This window comes from Cherax quadricarinatus, chromosome 78 (genome assembly GCF_038502225.1).
Source record: "Cherax quadricarinatus isolate ZL_2023a chromosome 78, ASM3850222v1, whole genome shotgun sequence".
Lineage (NCBI taxonomy): Eukaryota > Metazoa > Arthropoda > Malacostraca > Decapoda > Parastacidae > Cherax > Cherax quadricarinatus.
Window position 1 is genome coordinate 6,671,985 of NC_091369.1, and position 18,841 is coordinate 6,690,825.

Sequence of the window (18,841 nt, forward strand, 5' to 3'; positions counted from 1 at the left end):
GTGTATGTTTGGGGGTCTGAAATGGACTAATCTACTTCTCAATATTCCTTATGGGAACAAATTCGGTCAGTACTGGCACCTGAACATACTTCTGGAATGAAAAAATATCGTTAACCGGGGGTCCACTGTACTAATTTATCACAAAGAGACTTCAAGATTTAAAAAAAAATCAAGACAAAAACCTGTCTGCCTGTTATCTGGCAGTCTAACAAAGCAGCATGGATGGCCGAGGTCCTGTTTATTGAATGGTTCAAACATTATTTTATTCTTTCAGTTAAGATGTACCTAGACAGAAAGAAACTTATGTTGAAGGTTCTCCTAACTCCTGATAATTCCCAAAGCCACCCTCTAATTTTGCAGTCTGTGGATCCAAATGTGAAAGTTATATTTATACCACCCAATATGACAGTTCTGATAAACGTACTGGACTGAGGAGTTAATAAGCCATTTAAGTGTCACTACATATAAAAAGTCATGAAAAACCTCATCACAGCAATAAATGACAGTTGTGAGACTAGTATGCCAGAATTCTAGTGTAGACTGAATATTGCAGATACATTTATGTACATAGTGGATAGTAGGTTGGTAGATAGCAACCACTCAGGGAGGTACTACCGTCCTGCCAAGTGAGTGTATAATGAAAGCCTGTACTTGTTTTACATGATGGTAGGATTGCTGGTGTTTTTTTTCTGTCTCACGAACATGCAAGATTTCAGGTATGTCTTGCTACTTCTACTTACACTTAGGTCACACTACACATACATGTACAAGCACATATATACACACCCCTCTGGGTTTTCTTCTATTTTCTTTCTAGTTCTTATTCTTGTTTATTTCCTCTTATCTCCATGGGGAAGTGGAGCAGAATTCTTCCTCCGTAAGCCATGCGTGTTGTAAGAGGCGACTAAAATGCCGGGAGCAAGGGCAAGTAACCTCTTCTCCTGTATATATTACTAAATGTAAAAGGAGAAACTTTCGTTTTTTCTTTTGGGCCACCCTGCCTCGGTGGGATACGGCTGGTGTGTTGAAAGAAAGAAAGAAACATGCAAGATTTCAGGTATGTCTTGCTCTTGCTACTTCTTCTTACACTTAGGTCACACTACACATACATGTACAAGCATATATATACACACCCCTCTGGGTTTTCTTTCTAGTTCTTGTTCTTGTTTATTTCCTCTTATCTCCATGAGGAAGTGGAACAGAATTCTTCCTCCGTAACCCATGCGTGTTGTTAGAGATGACTAAAATGCCGGGAGTAAGGGGCTAGTAACCCCTTCTGTAAAAATTACTAAAATAAACCCCTTGATTGTCGCAACCCCCAATCCTGAAGTGTCTCTTGGTGTCACAAAATTTAAAAAAAAAACAAATTATTTTTTCTCATGAAATGATAGAGAATATTTTCCCGATTGTAATGACACCAAAAACACGAAATTTGATGGAAAACTGACGGAATTACGCTCTCGCGAAGTTGGCGACCTCAGCAATATTTACAAATCGGCGATTTCGCCCACTTTGACCCCTATTTTTGGCTAATTCCTTTGTTCCAGTCGACCAAACTCATAGCTATTTCTTTAGAACTCCATTTTGTCTATCGATTGAGTACAAGAAACTGCCCATTTACCGATTTCAACTACCCAATAACATGGTCAGAAATTTGCAATTTGGCCAATTTCACGAAAATTAAAAAATACAATTTCAAAATACGGTCCAGAATGAACAATGCAGACATTCCTGGCTCTAAAATAACATTTTCTTTGTTCATCAGTCATGTCTCCAAGCCCCTCTGATATTACTCTTGCTTTCTATTTTGAATTTTTATTCAAATGAAAAATAGAAGATTTACTGTTATGCAGACTACTGAAATACTGTAATAATTGTATAAATAACATCAACCCATTCATGACTGCATATTAGAATGGCTAGTTGGACATTTATTGGATAATGACATCATTTGTTTACTTTTGAACATCGGCAAAAATCAAACATTTCCCCTACTTTGAGCTCCATTTCCAGGTTCTTTTTATAGTAAAATCAATCAAAATCACCTCTATTTCTATATGTTTTCCATTCTATCAAATGAGACCAAGAAAACGAGAATACAACCATAAATACTATACAAAAATAGACCACAAAGTTGGCATTTTAATTAAAAAAAATGGTCGGAGTTTTTTTTTTTCTCATTATGCACTGTGCTCCAAGATTTTTTTTTATATGATGCACACTGACTACACAGACCCATTCTCTCACATGTGGGCCAACCAGCTTTCTCCTGCTTGATTTGAAGCCGCTAGAATTTATGAGTATATATACGTCAAACACGGTACCTCGTAAGACGTATATATACGACCTCGACAGTCAGAGGGTTAAAAAGAGAAACTTTCGCTTTTCTTTTTGGGCCACCCTGCCTTGGTGGGATACAGCCGGTTTGTTGAAAAAAAAAAATGTACATTAAGGTGTCATGGTATAAAATGTTCCCATCAATCATAAATGTAGGTTGGGGTTAATTATAACAATCTGTGATGAATAATTTCTCCGGTTTTCCCCTCAATAAGGAGTCAGGGCCAGGAAATTGTGGTTCTGGCAAGGACTGTGAGGCATGAGAGCTTTCAACATATGCATGAACAAGAAAAGGATGATGAACCAGCTGCAGAAGAAATGCTAGAGGTAGTCAAACCCCAATTAGGAGAGAGGCAGGTAAACAGAGGATAAAGTACAATAACCTTCAGACAAACAGTTAATACTGGAATAGTTACATAAGCAATTCCATGTTATTGGTTAAGTTGCAGACTTTTCCACTAAACTGGACCCTGACACACACAGGCTATTACAAGGTAAAACAGACCAGACATGCATTACAGAACACCTTAGCATTCCAGTACCCCAATTAACCACTGACAACTCTACATCCATACCAACACATGAACCATAGCCATCCACCTAAGTCCAACAGGGCCACATCAACTCTCTCCACACACTTCAATGCCAACAAGCAATGACGAGAAAAATGTACGGCAAGATAAAATGCGTAGTAATTTTTACCTAGTAGAACATTAAAAAAAAAATTGTTTGGCAAATCTAGAGGCCTTTAGAACACAATGCTATTTTTCCTCATAAGTTGTTCACTTCATACACCGCTAATTTCCATAAGATGCCGATTTTCTGGGAATTGTATCCTTCATGTTATAAGAGGATTTACTGTATTTAAAATGATATGAATACAAGGTTGACAATCACTAATGAAATTTTTTTTAAATTCTAAGTTATTCTAAATGAATATAAAATAACTTGGAAATTGTTCTTTAAAACATAATTAGCTGGTTACAAGCATAGGAATTCCAAAACAATTGTATAAATGCTGCCTGACATATAGGAACATTTAGATTATACAGGTCTCCCTCAACATTCACGAGGGCCTCGCGAATGCTGAAAAATCGCGAATGTTTGGTGCCCCAATACATTGTAGGGAAATGTAATACAATACTGCTTCCTTAACTCGTTGAACCATGAACAATCATAAAATACATGAAAACGTAAATTGTACTAAATACATACATGTTATGGTTTAATAACATGTATGTTATTAAATACCACTGCCTCCACCACTGCCTCAACTGCTGCGAGTCCCTACTACCTTCCCTCTGACCCACACAACTGGCAGCCAGCCCTTCCACCACTGTGTGGTGAGTGTTTTGTTTGTTCATTATTTGCTATTAAACTTCAGTATAAATAATGTCAACCCATTCATGACTGCATATTGGAATGGCTATTCGGACAGGTATTGGACGGTGACATCATATGTTTACTCTTGAACACAGCAAAGAATCAAACATTTCTGCTACTGCTAATAATAACAACAACAATAATAATAATAATAATAATAATAATAATAATAATAAATAATAATAATAATAATACCTAGGTAGTAGGTTGGTAGACAGCAACCACCCAGGGAGGTACTACCGTCCTGCCAAGTGAGTGTAAAACGAAAGCCTGTAATTGTTTTACATGATGGTAGGATTGTTGGTGTCCTTTTTTCTGTCTCATGAACATGCAAGATTTCAGGTACGTCTTGCTACTTCTACTTACACTTAGGTCACACTACACATAAATAACAAAAAAGGCACAATACCGTGACTGGAACGATACACAAATAACCCGCACATAAAAGAGAGAAGCGTCGTCGTAAGCTTCTCTCTTTTATGTGCGGGTTATTTGTGTATCACAATACACATACATGTACAAGCGTATATATACACACCCCTCTGGGTTTTCTTCTATTTTCTTTCTAGTTCTTGTTCTTGTTTATTTCCTCTTATCTCCATGGGGAAGTGGAACAGAATTCTTCCTCCGTACACCATGCGTGTTGTAAGAGGCAACTAAAATGCCGGGAGCAAGGGGCTAGTAACCCCTTCTCCTGTATATATTACTAAATGTAAAAGGAGAAACTTTTGTTTTTCCTTTTGGGCCACCCCGCCTCGGTGGGATATGGCCGATGTGTTGAAAGAAAGAATAATAATAATAATAATAATAATAATAATAATAAATACAATAGAATTGAAGAAGGAAATTGTACAAAAATAAGAGGGTTGAAGCAATAGTGGAGGGAGTGGTTCACACATCGTTAGTGTGGCTTTGTTTATGCTGGAGTGAGCATTAGTCTCCGTGCTCTTCCAAACATTTCACAATAATTCGCTGTGTTTGGTGCTTGTAGATTGAGTGCGACTGGAGTGGTAGAGGCAGTGATTGAGGCAGCAGTTGAGACAGCAGTTGAGGCAGTGGTTGAGGCAGTGGTTGAGGCAGTGGTTGAGGCAGTGGTTGAGGCAGCAGTTGAGGCAGCAGTTGAGGCAGTGGGTGAGGCAGTGGGTGGGGCAGTGGTTGAGGCAGTTGGTTGAGGCAGTGGTTGAGGCAGTGGTTGAGGCAGTGGTTGAGGCAGTGGGTGAGGCAGCGGGGTTGAGGCAGCGGTTGAGGAAGTGGTATTTAATAGCATACATGTTAATAATAATAATAAAAATAATAACACGTTATTAATAATAACATGTACTGCCTCTACCACTGCCTCAACCACTGCCTCTACCATTGCCTCAACTGCTGCCTCAACCGCTGCCTCAACTGCTGCCTCAACCGCTCCCTCAACCACTGCCTCAACCGCTGCCTCACCCACTGCCTCTACCACTCCAGTCGCACTCAATCTACAAGCACCAAACACAATGAATTATTGTGAAATGTTTGGAAGAGCACAGAGACTAATGCCCACTCCAGCATAAACAATGCCACACTGACGATGAGTCAATCACTCCCTCCACTATTGCTTCAACCCTCGTATTTTTGTACAATTTCCTTCTTCAATTGTATCATATTTATTATTAACATTATTATTATTATTACTATTACAATTGTTATTATTAGCAGTAGCAGAAATGTTTGATTCTTTGCTATGTTCAAGAGTAAACATGTGATGTCACCGTCCAATACCTGTCCGAATAGCCCTTCCAATATGCAGTCATGAATAGGTTGACATTATTTATACTGTAGTTTAACAGCAAATAATGAACAAATAAAACACTCACCACACAGTGGTGGGAGGGCTGGCTGCCAGTTGTGGGGGTCCGAGGGAGGGTAGTAGGGACTCGCAGGTGGCGGGAAACTTAAATATGATTTGGCTGCTGGGAATTTAGCAGTTGGGAATTCGCAAATGTGTGAAGCCCGTGAAAGATGAAAATGCGAATGTTGAGGGAGACCTGTATAACTAACTAGAGAAGAAAACAAGTTAAAATATACATACAGTGGTACCCTGCGTTTTGGCCATAATTCGTTCCAGAACGCTGTTCAAGTGCTGTTACCAAACGAATTTGCTCTCATAAGGAATAATGTAAATTAGATTAGTCCATCTCAGACTCCCAAAAATACACTTACAAAAGGACTTGCAATAATACACTTACATAACTGTTCGAGTTGGGAGCTGTACGAAACTCGGGGTACCGCTGTAGTACAAATACAGTACAGTAGAGAAAAACAAATACATATTCACAATACAATATTAAGCATTTAATCAAATGAAAATCTGAAAATACTTCTACATACCTAGGTTCGTCTAGCTGGGCTAGTTGGTAAAGCATTGAAAACACATCGCGACCTTGACTAGCCATGACTACACCTGGTAGTTGCTTCTCCTTGTCTAAATTGTACCGGCTTCCATGGCCATCTCCAACAGCTGCTGAGAATGCCCTAGCACCCAATCTAGAGGGCCCAGCAACTGCTTCACTTGCTGCTGCTAAACTTCCAGCACCCTCAGAACTGCCTTCCTCAGAAGCTTCACAGTAACTTGCAGTACCAGGTAATTCATCCCAATTATCACCAACCTGATGATGGAAGTGCAAGATGTGAGGTAGTAGAGTGTTACAAGAAACATAATAATAATATAAAATAGAACATACCAGAAAATTTACAACTAACCTAAAAATTAAGAGAAATCCTCAGATGACAGTTCAGTCAGTTCTGGATCGTTATCAAATCATGGCAGACCTTAAAATCAACTAAAGATTTATTTACCATTTGTGGGTTAATTGCAAACTGTTTCAGCTACAGTACTGTAATTTTTATTATTCAGCTAGGTTTTCTGGAAATATTGGTGACCTCAAAATGCAATCCTATGGCATTTATGGAAAAACATGACCCCAACTAGTAGGAAGTGACAAATCTATCTCCTTTCAAATGCAGTAGCCTTGCAGATTACAGGTCTGTGCATTTGAATCGTGTATTCTTACAAGTACAGTGGTACCTCAAGTTTCAAACAGCTCCCAACTCGAACAATTATGTAAGTGTATTTTTTTAAGTGGTTTTGTAAACGTATTTTTGGGTGTCTGAAACGGACTAATCTAATTTACATAATTCCTTATGAGAATAAATTCATTTGGTACTGGCACTTTAACAGCCTTCTGGAACGAATTAAGTACCACTGTATATGACGATAAATATTTAATCTACAAAGATACAGAATGAGAAAGTGAAACTATATTAAAATGCTTGAAGACGCAAGCATAGACAATGCATGAGGCTTCAGCACTAACAGAATATTTTCCTATCATAGAGAGTTTGGAAAGTGATAAGATATTTCTTGATAAGAAATACAGCCTCTCCTCACTCTGCGACGTACTTGTTTACTGATGCCTCAGATTTACAACGGGATCTCTGACCAGTATTCATACCTAAATAATGTATATTACAGCTGATTTCCTCTATTCTCTTTATTTTAATATACAGTACACTACTGTATAAACATTTAAAAAAATACCAGAAATGTTATAAATGGTGCAAAGGTGACATTAAAACAATATCAACAATGGTTGACACAAACTTACTACCATCATAGTATGCTTCTCACTTAGCGACAAATTTGTTTAACGACGTACAGTGGACCCCCGCATAACGATCACCTCCGAATGCGACCAATTATGTAAGTGTATTTATGTAAGTGCGTTTGTACGTTTATGTTTGGGGGTCTGAAATGGACTAATCTACTTCACAATATTCCTTATGGGAACAAATTCGGTCAGTACTGGCACCTGAACATACTTCTGGAGTGAAAAAATATCGTTAACCGGGGTTCCACTGTAGTCTCAGGAACGGAACTCCATCGCTAAATGATGAGAGGCTGTAATACTTATTTTTCATTAAGAAAACAATGTAGAATTAAACAACCAATATTTATATTTCTTTCCTACCTCTTTCAGCTGAGCAGCACTTGTAATGTTGATCTTGGCTATGACTGATTTGTTATAGGTCACACCCAAGTGGTGCAGAAGACGACTGTCTTGTTCTCCTCCATTAACTAGCACTCCACCGCCACTATCACCAAAGGACAGAGTCTGAACCTGGTCAAGGGGCACTCGAGCATAGCTGGCAATTTTTCCTCGCACAGAGCCAACATGTTCATTACTGTGGCACTGTGGGAAAGCCAAACAACATAAAGAGAATTTACAGCTTGAGATATTTTCAGACACATATGAAGAAGTAAACTGCTAGTGAATGAAAACAATACTCTGTCAAGGGGAAATTCAATGCAGTTGAAGGGATTTCGATACAGGGAATTAGAGCTAATCTCCCCTTCCTTGGATCAAACCTTCATGCCTCCAATTCCCCACGATCTTCATGGAATTAACATGTCCTCATGAACACAATAATAATATTAATGATACAGGTAAAAATGTTCTTCAGCTATTAACTAGCACACTGCTGTCACTGTCACCAATGACAGAATATGAACATCGTCTATGGACTAAATAGCATCCCTATTAAAAGAGCAGAGGAGTATTAGATTTTTTATCCTGCAACTCAACCTAGGGCTGGATTGCAGGATGGTAGCTTGCAGAAGCAGGAAAACTCTGGAAATTCATTAGAAGTAAAGGCAAGGGCATTGCTGCATTTAATATACTAATCCAGTCACCTCCATTCACTAAAATTCAACTTCTTTAGTTATGTTTTGATCACCTATAGTCTGGTACAAAGGATTACAACTGTGATAAGCTCATGGAGGTACCCCTGTATTAAACTGGGTGGGGTAATTGCTCTAGCCATTTCCAATGTCCATAACTGTGGGAATCCCACAGTTCCCAGGACAGTACACCTCCTGGTTATCCGTAAATTTTCAGGAACTCTTGAAATGTCACTTTGCCCAGTATGGGCCAATAGGCCTGTTGCAATGATTCTTCTTTCTTATGGTCTAAGCTTTGGGGTGAGGATATCATCCATCCCTTCCTCCAATACTTAGTAAGAAATTCCATTTCCAAGGCAGTATTTTCTTATACTGTCTGACTGCCTCCTAGTTTTCATATTTTTATTTTTTTTTCAACAAGTTGGTCGTCTCCCACCGAGGCAGGGTGACCCAAAAAAGAAAGAAAACCCCCAAAAAGAAAATACTTTCATCATCATTCAACACTTTCACCACACTCACACATTATCACTGCTTTTGCAGAGGTGCTCAGAATACAACAGTTTAGAAGCATATACGTATAAAGATACACAACATATCCCTCCAAACTGCCAATATCCCAAACCCCTCCTTTAAAGTGCAGGCATTGTACTTCCCATTTCCAGGACTCAAGTCCGACTATATGAAAATAACCGGTTTCCCTGAATCCCTTCACTAAATATTACCCTGCTCACACTCCAACAGATCGTCAGGTCCCAAGTATCATTCGTCTCCATTCACTCCTATCTAACACGTTCATGCACGCTTGCTGGAAGTCCAAGCCCCTCGCCCACAAAACCTCCTTTACCCCCTCTTTCCAACCCTTTCGAGGACGACCCCTACCCCTCTTTCCTTCCCCTATAGATTTATATGCTTTCCATGTCATTCTACTTTGATCCATTCTCTCTAAATGACCAAACCACCTCAACAACCCCTCTTCTGCCCTCTGACTAATGCTTTTATTAACTCCACACCTTCTCCTAATTTCCACACTCCGAATTTTCTGCATAATATTTACACCACACATTGCCCTTAGACAGGACATCTCCACTGCCTCCAACCGTCTCCTCGCTGCTGCATTTACCACCCAAGCTTCACATCCATATAAGAGTGTTGGTACTACTATACTTTCATACATTCCCTTCTTTGCCTCCATAGATAACGTTTTTTGACTCCACATATACCTCAACGCACCACTCACCTTTTGTCCCTCATCAATTCTATGATTAACCTCATCCTTCATAAATCCATCCGCCGACACGTCAACTCCCAAGTATCTGAAAACATTCACTTCTTCCATACTCCTCCTCCCCAATTTGATATCCAATTTTTCTTTATCTAAATCATTTGATACCCTCATCACCTTACTCTTTTCTATGTTCACTTTCAACTTTCTACCTTTACACACATTCTCAAACTCATCCACTAACCTTTGCAATTTTTCTTTAGAATCTCCCATAAGCACAGTATCATCAGCAAAAAGTAACTGTGTCAATTCCCATTTTGAATTTGATTCCCCATAATTTAATCCCACCCCTCTCCCAAACACCCTAGCATTTACTTCTTTTACAACCCCATCTATAAATATATTAAACAACCATGGTGACATTACACATCCCTGTCTAAGACCTACTTTTACCGGGAAGTATTCTCCCTCTCTTCTACACACCCTAACCTGAGCCTCACTATCCTCATAAAAGCTCTTTACAGCATTTAGTAACTTACCACCTATTTCATAAACTTGCAACATCTGTCACATTGCTCCTCTATCCACTCTATCATATGCCTTTTCTAAATCCATAAATGCAATAAAAACTTCCCTACCTTTACCTAAATACTGTTCACATATATGCTTCAATGTAAACACTTGATCTACACATCCCCTACCCACTCTGAAGCCTCCTTGCTCATCCGCAATTCTACATTCTGTCTTACCTCTAATTCTTTCAATTATAACCCTACCGTATACTTTTCCTGGTATACTCAGTAAACTTATTCATTTATAATTTTTACAATCTCTTTTGTCCCCTTTCCCTTTATATAAAGGGACTATACATGCTCTCCGCCAATCCCTAGGTACCTTCCCCTCTTTCATACATTTATTAAACAAAAGTACCAACCACTCCAACACTATATCCCCCCCTGCTTTTAACATTTCTGTCATGATCCCATCAGTTCCAGCTGCTTTACCCCCTTTCATTCTACGTAATGCCTCACGTACCTCCACCACACTTACATTCTGCTCTTCTTCACTCCTGAAAGATGGTATACCTCCCTGGCCAGTGCATGAAATTACCGCCTCCCTTTCTTCCTCAACATTTAAAAGTTCCTCAAAATATTCTCGCCAACTACCTAATACCTCCCTCTCCCCATCTACTAACTCCCCTACTCTGTTTTTAACGGACAAATCCATACTTTCCCTAGGCTTTCTTAACTTGTTTAACTCACTCCAAATTTTTTTCTTATTTTCATTAAAATTTCTTGACAGTGCCTCTCCCACTCTTTCATCTGCTCTCCTTTTGCACTCTCTCACCACTCTCTTCACCTTTCTTTTACTCTCCATATACTCTGCTCTTCTTATAACACTTCTGCTTTGTAAAAACCTCTCGTAAGCTACCTTTTTCTCTTTTATCACACCCTTTACTTCATCATTCCACCAATCACTCCTCTTTCCTCCTGCCCCCACCCTCCTATAACCACAAACTTCTGCCCCACATTCTAATACTGCATTTTTAAAACTATTCCAACCCTCTTCAACCCCCCCACTACTCATCTTTGCACTAGCCCACCTTTCTGCCAATAGTCGCTTATATCTCGCCCGAACTTCCTCCTTCCTTAGTTTATACACTTTCACCTCCCTCTTACTTGTTGTTGCCACCTTCCTCTTTTCCCATCTACCTCTTACTCTAACTGTAGCTACAACTAAATAATGATCTGATATATCAGTTGCCCCTCTATAAACATGTACATCCTGGAGCCTACCCATCAACCTTTTATCCACCAATACATAATCTAACAAACTACTTTCATTACGTGCTACATCATACCTTGTATATTTATTTATCCTCTTTTTCATAAAATATGTATTACTTATTACCAAATTTCTTTCTACACATAGCTCAATTAAAGGCTCCCCATTTACATTTACCCCTGGCACCCCAAATTTACCTACTACTCCCTCCATAACATTTTTACCCACTTTAGCATTGAAATCCCCAACCACCATTACTCTCACACTTGATTCAAAACTCCCCACGCATTCACTCAACATTTCCCAGAATCTCTCTCTCTCCTCTACACTTCTCTCTTCTCCAGGTGCATGCACGCTTACTATAACCCACTTTTCACATCCAATCTTTATTTTACTCCACATAATCCTTGAATTTATGCATTTGTAGTCCCTCTTTTCCTACCATAGCTTATCCTTCAACATTATTGCTACTCCTTCTTTAGCTCTAACTCTATTTGAAACCCCTGACCTAATCCCATTTATTCCTCTCCATTGAAACTCTCCCACCCCCTTCAGCTTTGTTTCACTTAAAGCCAGGACATCCAGTTTCTTCTCATTCATAACATTCATATTTAACTTTAAATATTTATTTTTTACTGATAAACACTTACCACTTCAAAGTGGCAAAACAAAAATAGCAAGTCAGAAAATAAATCAACATTATTATTATTATTATTAACACATCGGCCATTTCCCAACAAGGCAGGGTGGCCTGAAAAAAGAAAAACTTTCATCATCATTCACTCCATCACTGTCTTGCCAGAGGTGCACTTACAGTACAGTTATAAAACTGCAACATTAACACCCCTCTTTCAGAATGCAGACACTGTACTTTCCATCTCCAGGACTCGAGTCTGGCCTGCCGGTTTCCCTGAATCCCTTCAAAAATGTTACCTTGCTCATACTCCAACAGAACATCAAGTCCTAAAAACCGTTCGTCTCCATTCGCTCTTATCTAACACGCTCATGCATGCTTACTGGAAGTCAAAGCCCCTTGCACACAAAACCTCCTTAACCTCCCTCCCTCCAACCTTTCCTAGGATGACCTCTACCCCGCCTTCCCTCCACTACAGATTTATACACTCTCAAAGTCATCCTATTTTGTTCCATCCTCTCTACATGTCCAAACCACTTCAACAACCCCTCCTTAGCCCTCTGGATAATAGTTTTGGTAATCCTGCACCTCCTTCTAATTTCCAAATTACGAATTCTCTACATTATATCCACACCACACATTGTCCTCAGACATGACATCTCCACTGCCTCCAGTCTTTTCCTCACTGCAACATTCATCACCCATGCTTCACACCCATATAAAAGCACTGGTAAAACTATACCCATACATTCCCCTCTTTGCTTCCAAGGACAAAGTTCTTTGTCTCCACAGACTCCTAAGTGCACCACTCACCCTTTTCCCCTCATCAATTCTGATTCACCTCATCCTTCATAGACCCATCTGCTGACACATCCACTCCCAAATATCTGAATACATTCACCTCCTCAATACTCTCTCCCTCCAATCTGATATCCAATCTTTTGTCACCTAATCTCTGTTATCTTCATAACCTTACTCTTTCCTATATTCACTTTTAATTTTCTTCTTTTACACACCCTACCAAATTCATCCACCAACCTCTGCAACTTCTCTTCAGAATCTCCCAAGAGCACAGTGTCATCAGCAAAGAGCAACTGTGACAACTCCTACTTTGTGTGTGATTCTTTGTGTTTGATTCTATATCTTTTAACTCCACACCTCTTGCCATGACCCTTGCATTCACCTCTCTTACAACCCCATCTATAAATATATTGAGCAACCACGGTGACATCACACATCCTTGTCTAAGGCCCACTTTTACTGGGAAATAATCTTCCTCTTTCCTACATACTCTAACCTGAGCCTCACTATCCTTGTAAAAACTCTTCACTGCTTTCAGTAACCTACCTCCTATACCATACACCTGCAACATCTGCCACACTGCCCCCCTATCCACCCTGTCATATGCCTTTTCCAAATCCATAAATGCCACAAGAACCTCTTTACCCTAATCTAAATACTGTTCACCTATGTTTCACTGTAAATGCTTGGTCTACACACCCCCTACCTTTCCTAAAGTCTCCTTGTTCATCTGCTATCCTACTCTCCGTCTTACTCTTAATTCTTTCAATAATATCTTTACCATACACTTTACCAGGTATACTCAACAGACTTATTTCCCTATAACTTTTGCACTCTCTTTAGTACCTTTTGCCTTTATATAAAGGAACTATGCATGCTCTCTACCAATCCCTAGGTACCTTACCCTCTTCCAAACATTTAAATAAAAGCACCAACCACTCCAAAACTAAATCCCCACCTGCTTTTAATATTTCTATCTTTATCTTATCAATCCCAGCTGCCTTACCCCCTTTCATTCTAGCCCACTACCTCACGAACTTCCCCCACACTCACAACTTTCTCTTCCTACTCCTACATGATGTTATTCCTCCTTGCCCTATACATGAAATCATAGCTTCCCTATCTTCATCAACATTTAACAATTTCTCAAAATATTCCCTCCATCTTCCTTATACCTCTAAGTCTCCGTTTAATAATTCTCTTCTCCTATTTTTAACTATCAAATCCATTCATTCCCAAGGCTTCTTCAACTTATTAATCTCACTCCAAAACTTTTTCTTATTTTTAACAAAATTCGTTGATAACACCTCACCCGCTCTCTTATTTGCTCTCTTTTTACATTGCTTCACCACTCTTTTAACCTCTCTTTTTCTCTCTCCATATACTCCTCCTTCCTTGCATCACCTTTACTTTGTAAAAACCTCTCATATGCTAACTTTTCTCCTTTACTGCTTTCTTTACACCATCATTCCACCAATCACTCTTCCTCCCTCCTGCACCCAGTTTCCTGTAACCACAAACTTCTGCTGAACACTCTAACACTACAATCTTAAACTTACCCCATATATCTTTGACCCCATTGCCTATACTCTCACTAGTCCATCTATCCTCCAATAGTTGCTTATATCTTACCCTAACTGCCTCCTCCTCTAGTTTATAAACCTTCACCTCTCTCTTGCTTGCTGCTTCTATTTTCCTTGTATCCCATCTACCTTTTACTCTCACTGTAGCTACAACTAAAAAGTGATCTGATATATCTGTGGCCCCTCTATAAACATGTACATCCTGAAGTCTACTCAACAGTCTTTTATCTACCAATATGTAGTCCAACAAACTACTGCCATTACACCCAGTATCATATCTTGTATACTTATTTATCCTCTTTTTCTTAAAATATGTATTACCTATAACCAAACCCCTTTCTATACAAAGTTCAATCAAAGGGCTCCCATTATCATTGACACCTAGCACCCCAAACTTACCTACTACACCCTCTCCAAATGTTTCTCCTACTTTAGCATTTAGGTCCCGCACTACAATTACTCTCACTTGGTTCAAAAGTTCCTACACACTCACTTAACATTTCCCAAAATCTCTCTCTCTCTCTCCTCTACACTCCTCTCTTCTCCAGGTGCATACACACTTATTATGACCCACTTTTTGCATCCAACCCTTATTTTCACCCACACAATCCTTAAATTTATACAATTATATTCCCTCTTCTTCTTCCATAATCGATCCTTCAACATTATTGTTACCCCTTCCTTAGTTCTAACTCAGGTACTCCTGACTTAAGCCCATTTATTTGTCCCCACTGAAACTTGCCTACCCCCTTCAGCTTTGTTTCACTTAGAGCCAGGACATCCAACTTCTTTTTATTCATAACATTTGCAATCATCTCTTTCTTGTCATCCGCACTACATCCACGCACATTCAAGCATCCCAGTTTTATGAAGTTTTTCTTCTTATCTTTTTTAGTATTTTCTACAAGAGAAGGGGTTACTAGTCCATTACTCCCGGCAATTTAATCGCCTCATATGACACGCATGGCTTACGGAGGAAAAATTCTTTTCCACTTCCCCAGGGAGAAGAGGAAATAAAGAAGAATAAGAACTATTAAGAAAAAGAAGAAAAACCTAGATGTGTGTATGTATATATATGCATGTGCATGCCTGTGTAGTGTGACCTAAGTGTCAGTAGATGTAGGAAGATATACTAGTTATGTAGCATGTTTATGAGACAGAAAAAAACACCAGCAATCCTACCATCATGTAAAACAATTATAGGTTTCTGTTTCACACTCACTTAGCAGGATGGTAGTACCTCTCTGGGTGGTTGCTGTCTACCAACCTACTACCTGTATATTATTATTCAATAAGAGTACCAACCTCAATGTTAATATCCATTTTATTTGAATCACAAGTAATGTGAAGTATCACCGGTGTGCCAGTAAATGATGCACCATGAGGAGGGAGAGACCGTGGACCAGGGTGCTGCTCCTCGATGCAGCTAACATAACGCTCTGCCAACACTAAGACTCGACGAATGTGCTGGATGCAACTATTTCTGGTGGTGAGGAAAAAAGAAGTTTAAGACAATTTTACATTATCAACAGTAAATGAGATACTGACAGGCTCAGTTGTAACATCATGAATGGAATGTGTAATGGAAGATGTGATACTGATATAAATTAAAAAAAAAAAAAAAAAGCTGTATCCCTGCTTCAGTGGGGTACAGCTGGTTCAATGAAAGAAGATTTAAGATGAAGTGTTAAACCTTCAAGGGTCATTTAGTGCTTGGGGAAATGGAAGGTAATAAGCACAAAAAATTAAATGAACAGTACTTCAGTTACCTAATATTCTGAAGAATCCCACATTCCAAAACTCCAGTCCCCTGTGCCGAATGCACACAATTAGAATAGTGCGGTACAGTGTAAGCTGATAATGCAATTAAATACCAACACTGAAGATCTTAAGAGAAGCAAGAGAGGCATTGACAGGTCATCAAATCGAAACTAACATCCAAATTTCTTCAATAAAAACGGTCAAATAGCAGTTTTACGTGCTGGCCACTGAAAGGGTTAATGACTAAACAGTGAAGAACATTAAGATACTGAAGATACCGAAAAAAGAACAGTTGCACAACTTAGGACAAGTTGCCAATATTGGACATAAAAACTGATAGCAATGCCAACACTGCAAGCACAGGGGACCACTTTTAAAAGATATCAGAATATTATGAAACAGGACAAATCAGGAAGTGGACCATAAATCAAACAAATCAACAGTGTATGCTAGCTCATGACAAAGAAGCTGAGATTCAGCATATATCCAGTGCAACAGCAAAGCCACACTTCAAAAGGAAGAAGTAATAAGTTCCAGAAAGGCAACATGTGCTTGAACAACTTTAATGTCCCTGGGAAGAATCTGGGCATAAATACCAAGAACATAGCTATGTAGTACATTATCAAGACCCTGTAATGTTCATCAACTGCATGGTGCATGCATAATCAGTGAGGTGCTGCAAAGCCTCACAGAATTATGTGCTCCAGGATAGATCAGAGATAAGGGCAAACCATCAATGCAGCTGGCCTCTGGACAGCACAGCTGAGGAGCATCAATGTAGAGTGATTAAAAAAAATAAAGTTAAAATTTTTTTTTTTTTTGAATATTTAGTTACTGCATAGCACACTATTCTCTAGCCTACAGTGTCTTGTTTTACTGCTCTGCATAACTATGAACTTTTAAATAACAAAAAAGGCACAATACCGTGACTGGAACGATACACAAATAACCCGCACATAAAATAGAGAAGCTTACGACGACGTTTCAGTTCGACTTGGACCATTGACAAAGTCACACTAACCGGAAGTGGAGCAGGACGGCTATATATAGGCAGGAAGAGGTGGTGGTGGTAGTAGTAGTAGTAGTAGTAGTAGTACAAGAATGGTATATATTACCGACACTAACAATGCTCTTTTCTGTCACGTCAGAGATCATAGCCATCCTATTGACTGGTCTTCTGCTAAAACTGTCTTCCCTACTTCCAACTCGAACAGTCGGCATCTAGTTGAATCCTCTCTAATACACAACTTTCCTTGTATGAACCTTAGCCCTGGCTTCGTCTCTGTAGATGCTTTCCTCTCCCACTACATTGTAAAATGCTCCAAACTTCAGAACACCCGTGACTTAACCTGACTCCTCATTTTTTCTTTTTCTTCTCCCTCTTCCCCTTTCCTCTTTCCTTTTCTCCTCTGGGTTGTCTTTCTCTCTTCTGTATCGTGTTTCTGTTCCTTCTTCATTTATTTCACCACTTCCCCTTTCACGCACCTCTGTGCGCTTGCTCTCCCTCAGTGGGCACCTAGCTCTCTTGCAGTGCTCCCCTTCCTTTGTATTTGACTGGCTCGTCCTCCTTATTTCCCACTTCTACCACTACCACTACTACTACTTCTACTACTACTACTACAACTACTGATGAAATTAAGACACATGTGCGGCATCTGGTTGTCTTTGTTGTGGACGTTTCGTCATCCAGTGGCTGGCTGGATGGTGAAACGTCTACGATAGGGATGCCCGGGTGTTGCGCATGTGTCTTAATTTCAACTTGTCGGTATTATATGCCATTCTTGTACTATTACTACTACTACTACCACCACCTCTTCCTGCCTATATATAGCCGTCCCGCTCCACTTCCGGTTAGTGTGACTTTGTCAATGGTCCAAGTCGGACCGAAACGTCGTCGTAAGCTTCTCTCTTTTATGTGCGGGTTATTTGTGTATGAACTTTTAACATGCACTAAAGTGTCACCCATCTCTGTATAAACAATATATCATGTTGAAATAAGCTGTATTTGTATTCTTCCTACTTACTATGAATTATCATCATGGAATACTAGTCTTCATACTTAAAACACTTTACTCGTGATTTTTATAATTATATTTCACCAGGAATATACCTTGGTCTTCATAATTTTACCTGCCTCTTCCTACACAGTACTGTAATATTGCAAAGCTTTTAATTTCTATCATTTTCACTTAAATAATCTACACTCAGCTCAAATACTCATATGTGTTAAAAAATTCAATCAAACTTCTTGCACATTCCACTAGATTTGTTTTTAATCGTTATACATACTAAAAGGGGACTCCTAAAATTTATACTTTAGTCTTCAATTTTCCTTCATAAAGTAAATCCTAAATGTTTTTTATTTATGTTAAGTAAAAGGGCAAAAGTGCAACTAATGTGACATTTTATTGTGGCAATATTTAGCTCTCCAGGAGCTTTATCAAGCAAAACGTTGCCACAATAAAATGTCACATTAGTTGCACTTGTGTCCTTTTACTTAACATATTGTCGGTAATTCTACCAACATTAATACAGTTTTTATTTAGTTTATAAACCACCTTAAATAAATCTCTAACTACTGTTCTACAACTGTGCTCTTTTATGCAAAAAAGCACTTACAGAAC

The 18,841-nt window shown here is 39.1% G+C and overlaps 1 protein-coding gene across 2 annotated transcripts in view; it reads right to left on the reverse strand.

Moving 5' to 3' along the window:
- Positions 1–18,841, reverse strand: part of LOC128701527 (ubiquitin carboxyl-terminal hydrolase 24) — a gene marked incomplete at its 3' end in the record, with an annotated part of 118,348 nt that overhangs the window by 72,203 nt on the left and 27,304 nt on the right. For both annotated transcript variants that reach the window (XM_070101633.1, XM_070101632.1), the window contains 3 exon segments: positions 6,082–6,359; positions 7,722–7,943; positions 15,762–15,939. In XM_070101633.1, the coding sequence (XP_069957734.1) occupies positions 6,082–6,359; positions 7,722–7,943; positions 15,762–15,939 (678 nt within the window).